The sequence below is a fragment of the Petaurus breviceps genome, unplaced genomic scaffold, assembly GCF_028583685.1.
Source record: "Petaurus breviceps papuanus isolate PSGF00001 unplaced genomic scaffold, PetGlider_PUasm1.0 65, whole genome shotgun sequence".
NCBI lineage: Eukaryota > Metazoa > Chordata > Mammalia > Diprotodontia > Petauridae > Petaurus > Petaurus breviceps.
This window is the reverse complement of record NW_027186436.1, coordinates 295,611-308,295: the sequence shown is the minus strand read 5'-3', so window position 1 is coordinate 308,295 and position 12,685 is coordinate 295,611. Positions and strand designations below refer to the sequence as shown.

General features: G+C 38.4%; 1 protein-coding gene across 1 annotated transcript in view; it reads right to left on the bottom strand.

Moving 5' to 3' along the window:
* Positions 1 to 375: 375 nt before the first annotated feature.
* Positions 376 to 12,685, bottom strand: part of LOC138173821 (cholesterol 24-hydroxylase-like) — a 53,505-nt gene continuing 41,195 nt past the window's right edge. Inside the window, exons 12-13 of the mRNA XM_069103906.1 lie at positions 7,949 to 8,015; positions 376 to 6,329 (exon numbers count right to left, since the gene is read on the bottom strand). Of these exons, the coding sequence (XP_068960007.1) occupies positions 6,186 to 6,329; positions 7,949 to 8,015 (211 nt within the window). The 3' untranslated portion in view covers positions 376 to 6,185. The remainder of the gene's footprint in view (positions 6,330 to 7,948; positions 8,016 to 12,685) is intronic.

The following is a 12,685-nucleotide window of genomic DNA, read 5'->3' as shown; positions in this document are numbered from 1 at the left end:
TCTACTAAGGTTTATAGCTTGCCTGTGGTAAAACATGACTTCTTCAGCTCAATTTAGAGAGTTCTAACTATACAGGAAATCAATACAAATTAGAGCCTTCTCAGAGGCAACGAGGTAGTACAGTAGATTAAGGTACTGGGCCTGCAATCAACAAGACCTGAGTTCAGATCCCACCTCAGCCACTTTAAAATAGATAGGTGACATCTTACTAGATGGGTGCCATCTGACCAGGTTACCTCAGCTGTAAAATAGAAGCAATAATAATGCCTACCTCCTAGGCATAACTGTGAGGATCACATGAGATAGCTTTACAATGTTTTGCACATCACCTGGCACAGAGCAGGTGTTTAATAAAGGCCTGTTTCCTTTTAGGAATTTCTTTTTTTTTTTTTTGCTAAATAGTAGATACATTATTAACTTTGATTTTCATCTCTATTGTAATTATTCTTGATTCCTTCAACTAGGTGTCCTAAGTTCTGGACATTTCTAAGAAGCAAGCACATGTTGGCTCCTTCAAAATGGCCTTGTTTCTATGCACCTGTCCATGTTTTCTACTGAGATTTCTAGCTTCCTCATCGAAACATTTGATTCTGTTAGCAAGTTATAAGGCATTCTAACCACTTAAAGCAACATAATAAAAATGAGAACATTCTAGGTAGACTTGTTGGAATCTATTCCAGTAAAATTCAGTAAACTGCCCAAGCTTAAGATCGAATCATACAGGAGACAAGAAGATAGGCCAGAATGAGATTTTTAAAACCTGTATGCAAGCAAGGACTTTGCTTTCATACCTGCTACTGGTTTTACCCTTGGGAAGGGTTCTAGTCCTTGTTTCACCCCATTCAGACTTCCAGTCTGCTGTGTCAGTTCTTCCATGTGTCTGGGAGTGAAGATTCTCAGAGGGAGGGAGCTTCTGGCAGGGAAGGGTGGCCATGTGGCAGCACAACCTGGCTCCTTCTTGTTTTCCTACTCTTCTTATATATAGCTCCCTTCCCCCCACTATGGTCCAGCATCATGGCCAGCTTTCCATTGTCCATCCACAGCCCCTCATCTCCCATGTCCATGCCTTTGCACTGGTTATCCCTCAGGTCTAGAAAATTATTCCTCCCTGTCTGTACCTCTTAGAATACCTAGCAGCTTCCTTCAAACTCAAAAATCATTTTCAGCAGGAAACCTCTTTTGGTCCTCCTAAGGTGCCAGTGCCTTCCCTTCCAAGGCTACCTTCATCTACTCTGCCTCAATTTTGTATGTACCTGCTTATATTCGTGTTGTCTCTCCCATTAGAATATAAGCTCCTTGAGGACAGGCCTATTATAAATTATTTTTTCTTTGCGTTTTCTATATTTTGCATAGTGCTTGCATTTAGTAAGCACTTAATACATATTTATTGATTAGAGCAATACAACATTGTGGAAAGATAATTGGATTTTTGATAATGTAATGATTATATACATGATTTCATGTGAGATTTCTAGCTTCTTGGTTGTAACAATGGGATTTCAACATAGATTTTCCACAGTCTACATATTGGTACTAACCCAACAACAATATACTAGGCAGTTAAAACATTATTTTAAAGTTTTATGAAGGTTTGATAGTTTCTAGTGATAATATTTTAATGCTTTAGCTATATTTATAGCATTCTAACTTCACAATGATTCAAGAAAAATTCACGCCTCTTAATTTGATTTTTTGCTATCTAGTTCTTCATTCTTTATGGACTTAGATTTCTATGTCTCTAACAGCTTCTTAATTATTTAAGGTAGATTTGGAAGATTCAACTTGAAGGAAAACCTGTCAAAGTATCCTCATTTCTATCTATTTGTACATGTGTTTTCTACAGAGATTTCTGAGTTTTTCACATATCCAAACAGATCTATGATCTTAAAAAATGTGGATATCCCCACCCCGTGATAGAGACCATCATCGAATCACACCTGACCATCTTCTTTGCCTCTCGTCCATGTTCTCCTGGGCACAGGGGTCCACCTAAGGGGCCGGAATCTTCTCTCACCTTTGCGTGTCATCACATGGATCTCGCCCCCCCCCCCGACTTATCATCCCTCATCATTTTCCATGCCTAGTCCAGCTCCTTTTTCTGTCATACATTTTAATCATACTCTTCTTTGAAGGTGCTTACTTGTTATATGTTGCATCCTATTCATAACCACAATGTGCTTTTGTCATTATCCTCTGTATGAAATTTCTAGTCAGTTCTTTGGAGACAGCTGTATTCTGTGTCTCACAGCTATATGACAACACTGGTAGAATACCCTTATTTTAAAAATGTGTCTGTTTCAGGGGGAAATTTGGGGTCACTGAATGAGTTTCATAATTTCGTAGAGGAAATCCAGTCCTTTCTCCTCTTTTTGTTTAATTCTGGGCCTAACTCGTTATTTCTTTATACTGTTTGTCTCAGATAAACAAACTGATGGAGAAGCCTTATAGGTTGTCTATTCGACTGCATGTCACATTCTGGGTGACATTCTTCATTTATTTGATTTTTCTTGTGTGGATGTTTAGGCCAGACTCTTGAGTGGTTATGTATCTCTTCCATAATGCTTTACAGTGTTTCAGGGTTTGATGCAACCAGCATAAACTCAGTTACAAACATAAGCACCTGGAAGACTTAACAATCCATAGATAATCCAGTTCAATTTACATTCTTTATAGGATTTCTTCTATCACAATAGGGAACACTTTTTGTAAAAGTACACATCTTTCTGTTTTACAACTTGCCTGAAATACCTCTTTCTACCTTTCTTACCATGTTGCTTCACCACCAATATGTTCACTTTTGCTAATTAGCCAGGAGACATTAGTAATTAAAAGCAAAAGCATTTAATTAAATAGCATGGTATGCAAAATTACAATAACACATTTCTCCTACAAACCTGGGACACGGTATACCACAAATGTCCACCCACTAGTGGAAATAGGGAGTACTAGTGACCAAGGCACATGCAAAGAAGAGAAAAACTAATGCTTGACCCTGACATTGCAGGCTTTTAATGTCTTCTTTGCTGATAGCCTCACAGTGCTTCTGCTGGGTCTACACTTGACTGGCATCACAAGATAGGAATCTGATAAGTATGGGTTGTATGGAATGCTGAACCTTGCGGAGTCTGATGACTTCAGCTAGTGGCCTTAGTTGAGATGCTACTTCTTTCCCATAAGAAGATTGGATTTCACCAACTATATTTTGGCATAATGCCCAGAAGCTCAAACTTCTTAGGCTCTAAGAAAGGGAGTTCTCATACATCTAGTCACAAAAAACCCTTAGCTGCTTTTTTCTCCCCAATAAGAAGATCCTGTTAGTCTTCAGAGCTTTGCTATAATAGAAAATTCCTCTCTAAAAGCAGATTCTTAGGTCCTAGCATCTAAACTCAAAAAACATGGAATGAATAGCTACAAAGACTTTTTTTTAACCTCAACTTTCTACTCATTAGGGTCTGTGTCCCTTTCTGAAAGTTCCACCTGACTTACACTTAGAAAATTCTTGGGGCAGCAAGGTGGCGCAGTGAGTACAGCGCGGGCCCTGGAGTCAGGAGGAACCGAGGTCAGTTCCAGCCTCAGACACAACACCCACACACACACACACACAAAAACTAGCCGTGTACCCTTGGGCAAGTTACTTAACCCCAATTGCCCTCCAAAAAAGGCAAAAAAAAAAAATCCTCACAAACTTCATAATTTCTGATTGCTAAACTGCATCCATTAAGCAAATTTTACAGATTACTATTCCTACAAACCAACCAGGGCTCTACAGGTTCAAACAGCTCCAGTTTTTTCAACCCTGAAATTTCTTTTTGGTCTCCATACCACAATTCTTCATCCTGAAGATCATCATTACTCTAGCCCTGGAATTAACACATCAGAAGTATCTTCCTGCAGTCTCTCCCTCTGATTGGAAGGCTCATCTAAGGCTCCTCCACAGGCTGCCCAGGACAACTATATGTCATTGCTTTCTAGGTTTCACTCCAGATCTTTCCCCTCTTTTCATTTTTTATGCATCTTCTTCCTCTATTAGAATATAAGCACCTGAAGGGCAGGAAATGTATTACTTTCTACTTATAGTTCTTGGCACTTAGTGCTTAATAAATGCTAGTTCACCAACTGATTCCAGTGCAAAGTAATAAAAAGAGGGAAAATAAAGAATAAAATCCTCTACCTAAACTCTTTGTTCAGATTTCCTGCTTTTATTACCTATATATAGTTGGCAGGGAGCCTTAGAAACTAACTGTGAAACAGCTTTTAATACATGCTTGTGTTTTCATACACACTCAAAAAAGAGTACAAGCCAAATACTGAATTCCTTGACAAAGAAAAGAGAGTTAGGATCTGGATAGGGTTGTGTCAATGGCATAAACTCAGAGAAGTGTGGGGTGGGTCTAGAAATGGTTGTGAGAAGCATGAAATCTGCTACTTCCTCCTGGGTCAATGTGCCAAGAAAGCAGGAAAAAAAAGGAGCGTTCAGTACTATAGATGGTAGTCAAGATGCAGGTTCTTTCTTGAGGGAGCCAGGTTTTCGTGAGCACCAAAAAATGGAGAGAATATGAGAGGAATGGGTTTGGGATAAAGGGGAGTTTGTTAACCATGGCACAGGTATTCTTAAATGTATCATGGATAAACAGAGCAGAGATGGATGGGGGTAAGGAGTTGGATGGAGATAAGAGCAGGAAGTAGTAGCTATGGAAGGTTTTAGCCTTGGAAGAAGTGACTGAATCACAGATATTAAAGGGAGGAGGAGGTGGGAGTTTGCTAGTTATGGTAGTGTTCCCACCCTGATATAGTGAGTCATGTCAAGTCCACCCTCTTTTCATATACTAGGGAGCAACAAATAGATTGGGTTGCACATCTGAAAGGCCAAATATAATGGTGATGAGGCCCTCCAGACTAGACTAAACTCACCCTTGGCACCAGTTTGTTTACCATATGCCAAGATGATGGGAGATGACATGTGCCCTAAAGGGCATTCACTCAGCTCCTCATCAAGGTCCTGGGGTAAAACAGCCTGGCAGCCAGTCTTTTGATATCTTGATGTCTAAACTGATTCCAGTCTTTGATGCCTTAATCATGGTTGTTTTTCTAAGATGATTCCACAGAGCAAGGCAGGGCAGGGAGTTCTCTGAACTCTACCCTTTAGGGTGGGCTAGAATCAATGTCCCAAATTCTCAGGTCTAGGTACTTAGGGCAGAGACCTAGTTATCAGTAGTGGCTACAACTACCCCCAACTTGGAAGTTCTGTGGTTATGAAGGGTTAAGGTACTAGGGTTTATTCAGCAAGTGATGGTGGGCACAGAGCAAAACAGGTTCCAATTCCACATGGCAGCCTGCCACTTACCTGGCCACTATCCATAAATGTTCTCAGTGGTAACGGAGAACTGAGGCATGGTTATTTTTTTCCAAGGTCTTGGTAACAAATGTGAAAGCAAATTCACTCTCTACACTTCTCTTAGAAATAAGAGATTTTAAATTAATTTTTAACTGATCTCCTTTTACTAGATTACTTTGACCAGATTACCAGATTCAGAATAATAATCCTCAAAAGAAAAGAAGGAAGAAACTTCTCTGATTATTTCAGGTACTGATTACTTCATCTTTTGAGTTCACCTTTAATCAGTTCTTTGCCTTCTACCATGACCCTTCTCAATCATAATGTAGGTTGTTTTCTCCTGAATCCCAAGAACTAATTCTCTATCATGCATAATTCTCTAGCATAGCTGGCATTTATATAGCATTTTAAGATTTACAAAGTTCTTCACATACTTGACTTCATTTGATTCTCACAATAAGCCTGTGAAATAAATACTACTACTATTCTCATTTTACATACAATGAAACGAACTGAGATGAGTGCAATGAGTTGCCCAGCATCACACAGCTACTACCTGGGGCAGGGTTGGACCCACGTTTTCCTGGCTCCAAATCCAGCACTGTCCACTATTTCATGCTGCCTCTATCCATTAGGAGTGAGAATAAATATTCTTAACTTTAGATGTCAGATAACCTATTGCAAGCTGGGCCTTTAAGATCCAATAGCTTAGCCATCTGCATTGTACCAGCTTTCTGAATTGGAAGGCCCCTAATTCTAAATTGCATTCTGAGAAAGGTCCATGACATCTAAAGAATCCAACATTTAAAGGCTGAACCAGAGACATCCTTCAAGACGAGAGAAAACCTGCCTAACTTCCCCAGGGCTTGAGTGTGCAGACCAGGCCATCCTTGGGCTTCAGAGTCACAGAATCCAAAATTCCAAAGCTCTGTCCCGGGACCATCTGAAATTCCAGCCTCTGAAATAGTTTGGCCATCAGCACTTTCACCTCCATCTATAACCAAATGAAAAACAATGGGTCAATAACAAGTCACATCTTGCTGTTTTTTGTTTTGTTTTGTTTTTGCAGATGACATCTCTTTATTCTATTAATTATACAAAACTATTGATCAGTGGTAGTGCTTTAATTTACAAACTGCCATTAACAAGATGTTTAACTTGGGTTTACACTTAGCATGCCAAGAAGTGAAAATTCCAGCTGAATTTTTGTGGCTCACTACGCTTTTAAATCTGCCATGGTGGGAAAGACTCACAAGGACCCTTATAATATCATAAGGCTGGGGAAAGATAGCTCCAATTATCCCTTATTGCCCTTCTTCCCCAACTATGACCATGGAAGTCTTGCCCTTTCTCTAAGACCCATGAAGCCCACCCAACCCTCTCACATCCTCCCTGGCATGTTCTTTGTACCTTTCACATAAGGCAGCTGATGGCAGAGTGTTTAGAGCAGTGGAGAGGGGGTGGGGAGGCCTGGAATCAAGAAGACTGGAGTTCATATCCAGCCTCAGACTCCTATGTAACCCCGGGCACTCAACCTTTGTTTGCCTCGGTGTCTTTGATGGTAAAATGGAAATGATAATAGCACCTACTCCAACGATTGTCATGAGGATCAAATGATATAATATTTGCAAAAGTGCTTAGCACAGTGCCAGATACATAGAAGGCACCAAACAAATGTTTATTCCCTTACGAATTATTCCCAAGCACGAATTAGTAGGGGCAGAGTGAAAAGATCACTGGAATTGGAACCAGAACACTTGATTTCAAGTCCTAGTGCTAAAACTTTCTCACTGGATGATGCTGGGCAAGAGAACTCATTTAAGTCTTAGTTTCCTCATCTGTAAAATGGGGACTTATGTCCTCTCTCACAGAGCAGGCATAAGGACTGAATGAGATTATGTAAGTAATGTGCAATATAACGGTCAGCTAATATAGTGATTTGAATCCCTGTCTCCTCTCTCCTACAGAAGAAAGGCTCCTTGAGAGCAATGATTGTTTTATTCATCTTCATATCTCCAACTTTGCTCAATACAGAACTTTATATAGAGCAAATGTTTAATACATGTTTGCTGAATATAAACCTTAGACAATTAAAGTCATCTCCCTTATGAAATGTCAAACTTCTTAGAGGATGTCAAAGCTAGAAGGTTATCTAGTTAAGTGCCCTGAATTTGCAGAAGAAACCAAAGTCCAGAGGAGGAAGCTATTTGCCCATGGTCACAGAGCTAGTTCAGCTCTCTATCAGAAGCATATACTCCTCCCTCCTATAAAATCCTTGACCAGTATCCCTAATCTCTGCTTAAAGGCTCCCCCAAGGAAATGAGTCATTTTAAACATAACACAATAATGATAGCTAGACTTTATGTAGTGCTATAAGATTTCCAAAGCACTTTACAAATATTATCTCACTTGGTTCTCACAACAGCCCTGGGAGGTAGGTTTTGCTATTGTTATTCCCATTTTACAACTAAGGAAACCGAGGCAAATGGAAGTTAAATGACCTGTCCAGGGTCACATAGCTAGCAAATGTCTAAAGCTGGATTTGTACTCAGGTTTTCACACAGATGCCAAACTGTTCTGGAGGTAAGGAGGTAAAGGACAGTCATTTGTTACCTGTGAAAAGTACTGTCCAATGCAGGATCTTGGTCCCAAAGAAAATGGAAAGTAGGCAAAATTAGGTCTGTAAAAGGAAAAGATGGTTAACTACACAACTGAAAGCACAGACCTGTCAAAGCTAGTTCTGAAAACAGAAGAGTAAAAAACCTGAAACTTAGGACAGTGCCCCCTCCATCCCAGGAGCAGAGCTCAACTTTAACATAAAGTTCCAAATCAAGATATAGGATGAAAAATGAGCAAACAACAATAACAAATCTGACCATAAAAATCTATAGTGGTGACAGGGAAGATCAAGACACAAACTTAGAAGCAGACACTGAAATCAAAAAAGCTACAAGCAAAGCCTCAAAAGAAAGTGAATTGTACACAAGCCCAACAAGAATTACTAAAAGAGCTCAAAAAATGTTTAAAAATCAAATAACAGAGGCACAGGAAAAATTGGGTAAACAAATGAAAACAAAGGAAGTAAATTATGAAAAGACAAGTGAAAGTTTGATAAAAGAGGCACATAAAATACTGAAGAAATTAACACCTTAAAAAAGAGAGATGACCAAATGGAAAAAGAGGTAAAGAAATTCACTGATGAAAATAATTCCTTAAAAATTGGAATTAGGCAAGTGGAAACTAATGACTCTAAGAGACATCAAGAAACTATAAAACAAAGTCAAATGGATGAAATGATTAGTAGTATCCATCTAAAACTAAAAGCAAGCATTATCTGTAATGGGGATAAACTTGAAGTCTTCCCAATAAGATCAGGAGTAAAGCAAGGATGTCTATTATCACCACTATTATTCAATATTGTACTAGAAATGTTAGCTATGGCAATAAGAAAAGAAAAAGAAATTGAAGGAATAAAAATATGCAATGAGGAAACAAAACTACTGCTCTTTGCAGATTGTATGATGGTATACTTAGAAGACCCTAGAGAATCAAATAAAAAACTAGTTGAAACAATTATCAACTTCAGCAAAGTTGCAGGATTTAAAATAAACCCACATAAATCATCAGCATTTCTATAATTACCAACAAAGTTCAGTAGGAAGTAATAGAAAGAGAAATTCCATTTAAAATAACTACAGACAATGTAAAACACCTGGGAGTCTATCTTCCATGATAAACTCAGTAACTATATGAACACAATTACAAAATACTTTCATACATACACAAAAAGACAGATCTAAACAATTGGAGAAATATTACTCGTGGGTAGACCAAGCCAATAAAATAAAAAATGATAATTCTACCTAAATTAATTTACTTACCAAACCATACCAAACCACCAAAGCCATAGGAAACTACCAAAATTTATTTTATAGAGCTAGAAAAAATGGTAACAAAATTCATCTGGAAGAACAAAAAGCCAAGGATATCAAGGGAATCAATGAAAAAAAAATGTTAAGGAAGGAAGACCAGCAATTCCAGATTTCAAACTATATCACAAACCAGTAATTATTAAAACAACCTGGTACTGGCTAAGAAATAGAGTGATGGATCAGTGGAATAAATTACATATACAATAGACAGCAGTATTTGACCACAGTAATCTAGTGTTTGATAAAACAAAAGATCCTTATTTGTTGTTGTTCATTCTTTGTTTTGGAGGACCAATGACATCATGAAGTGATGTGTTAACTTGCACATAAATTGGATTTAAGTGAGGCAGAGTTGCACAAAGTTGTCAGCCTCATTCTCTGTTCCAGAGTCACTGAAGGCCAGTGGCAAGACAACAGCCAAAAAGACTAGCAACGACTCAGGACACAGTATACAACCTTGGGATTTTCAATGTCTGACCAAGCTCTAAGAATTCCAATGACACCTGCTTCTGCTGCCTTCCTGGCCGTTGGAACAAATTGTTCTTATCTGCCCATTCCACCACAGAAAATCTTCACATGCTTGGGACAGATATCTCCCCTAATCACCAATGGATCTGAGGACTGTCAGTTATCTTCAACCTGGTTTAGCCTGACTGCTGAGATGGTTTACCAGGATATTTCTGCTGCTCATGCTACAGCTTCTTGGAGCCACGGGTGAGAGTGGGGTGAAAGGTGGACGCCAAAGGTAGATGAGTAGCCCTGAAAAATGCTCAGCAAGCCCCCACATCAGAGGTACTAGTCCTCCTGGAACACCCAATACACTTCAAAAGATCAAAGGTTTTGGGTAAGAACTCAGTATTTCACAAAAATTGCTGGAAGAAAATGGAAAACATTTTGGCAGAAACAAGGTATAGACCAAGAAGCAGCTAGATAGATAGATAGGCTCAGTGGATAGAGTGCTGGACCTGTAGTCATAAAGATCTGCATTCAAATCTGTCCTCAGACATTTGCTGGCTGCGTGACCCTGGGTAAGTCATTTAACCTCTGTTTGCTTTAATCCACTGGAAAAGGAAATGAAACCACTCCAGTATCTTTGCAAAGAAAACCATGCAGAGAATATGGAGTCATAAAAAGTCAGACAAGACTAAACCATTGAACATCAGGCATAGATAAATGTCTCACATCATATACCAAGATAAGGAAAATAGAAAAATGATTTAGACATAAGGAGTGATATAAGTAAATTAGATGACCATGGAAAAATGTACCTGTCAGATCTATGGATAAAGGAAGTATTTATGACAAAACAAGAGATAGACGAGATTACAGGAAGCAAATAGACAATCTGGATTACACGAAATTAAAAAAACTTTTACATAAACAAAAACAATGCAGCCAAAATTAGAAGGAAACAGGAAATGGGGGGGGAGGGAATTTACAAAGGTTTCTCTGATAAAGGCTCATTTTTCAAAATATATAGGGAACCGAGTCAAATTTATAAAAATAAGAACCATTGCCCATTGATAAATGGCCAGAGCAGTTTTCAGATGAAGAAATCAGTTGTCAATAGTCACATAAAAATGTTTTCAATCACTCCTTATTACAGAAATGCAAATTGAAACAACTCTAAGATACCACTTCGTACCTATCAGATTGGTTAACATGAAAGAATAGGAAAATGACAAATATCAGAGAGGATGTGGAAAAATTGTGATACTGATGTATTATTGATGGATTTGTGAACTAGTCCAATCATTCTGGAGGACAATTTGGAACTACCCCTAAAGGGCTATAAAACTGTGTATACCCTTTGACCCAGCAATACTACTACTAGGTCTGTATCCCAAAGAGAACAAAGAAAAGGTAAAAATATTTATAGCAGTTCTTTTTGTGATGGCAAAGAATTGGAAATTGAGGGGATTCCCATCAATTGGGGAATGGCTGAACAAGTTGTGGTATATGATTATGATGGTATGTTACTATAAAAATTGATGACTAGGATGGTTTCAGAAAAACCCGGGAAGATTTATATGAACTCAAAGAACAAGGAGGATATTGTACACAGTTAACAGCAGTATTGTAAAGATGATCAATTGGGAAAGACTTAACTACTCTGATCAAGACAACACAGGATTCATGATGAAAAATGCTATCCAACTTCAAAGAGTGAACTGATGAACTCTGAACACAGATTGAAACGGACTTTTTTTTAAACTTTATTTTTGTTTTATTTTGTCTGTGTTTTCTTTGGTAGTGCTGTTAACATGGAAATATGTTTGGCATGACCTCACATGTATAATCAAAATAAAAGTGCTTGCCTTCTCAAAGAAGAGGGGGGGACAAGCAGAAGAGAGAGAGTTTGAAATTAAAAAAAATTTTTAAATGATTGCTCATTCTTTTACATGTAATTGGGAAATACTTAATAAAATAAAAATAAATTTTTAAAAGTTACAAGTGACCTAAATATTGTTAAATATCAATCAATCAATCAATAAACATTTGTTACATGCCTACTATGTACAGGACACTTAAAAATGGGGGATACAAAAAGACAGTGCCTGCCCACAGGGAGTCTAAAATCATACAAATAATAAATTTTTCTCAATATTTATCTTTCTTGATCTTTCTGCAGTATTTGTCAATACTAACCAACTTTTCTTCCTGGATACTCTCTTCTCTGGGTTTTTATGAAACTGCTCTTTCTTGATCCTTCCTCTATTTACTGCTCCTTCTCAGTTTCACATGTACCCTAACTGTGGGTACAATCCAGGGCTCCAACCTAGACCCACTTTTCTTATGCATATTTATGGAAATGTATGTTGTGTGTGAGTGTGTGTGTGTGTATGTGTCTGTGTTCTCTCGTGTTACCTAGTCAGCTCCCAAGGGTTAATTTAACATCTCTATTCCTTATAATTCCCACATTTCTATATTTTGCCTCTAGTGTCACTCCTGAGTTCCAGCTCCACATTATGAAGTGCTTATTAAACATTTCCAACTACCGTGTTTCCCCGATAATAAGACACCGTCTTATTAATTTTTTTGGACAGAAAAACACCAGAGGGCTTATTTTCAGGGGAGGGCTTATTTTAATGAACATTGACAGCAATTTTAATAAACAGGTAAATGTGAACAAAAAAATGTACCTTTATTCAATAAGCAAATCACTGGGGAAGAACAGGATGATGCGCTCACTGCTGCAGCTCTGATTGGATGCAGCTCGGAGCGCGGCGTGCGTTTCACTGGCGGGGGAACGGTGCATACAGAGGGTACTATAATGTAGCATGTAGCGCAGGGGATCACCTTCACTACAGTAGCAATCTCAATAGGGCTTATTGTCGGGGGAGGGCTTATTTTCGAGGAATCTTACACAGTAAGGGGAGGGCTTATTTTCGGGATAGGTCTTATTATCGGGGAAACA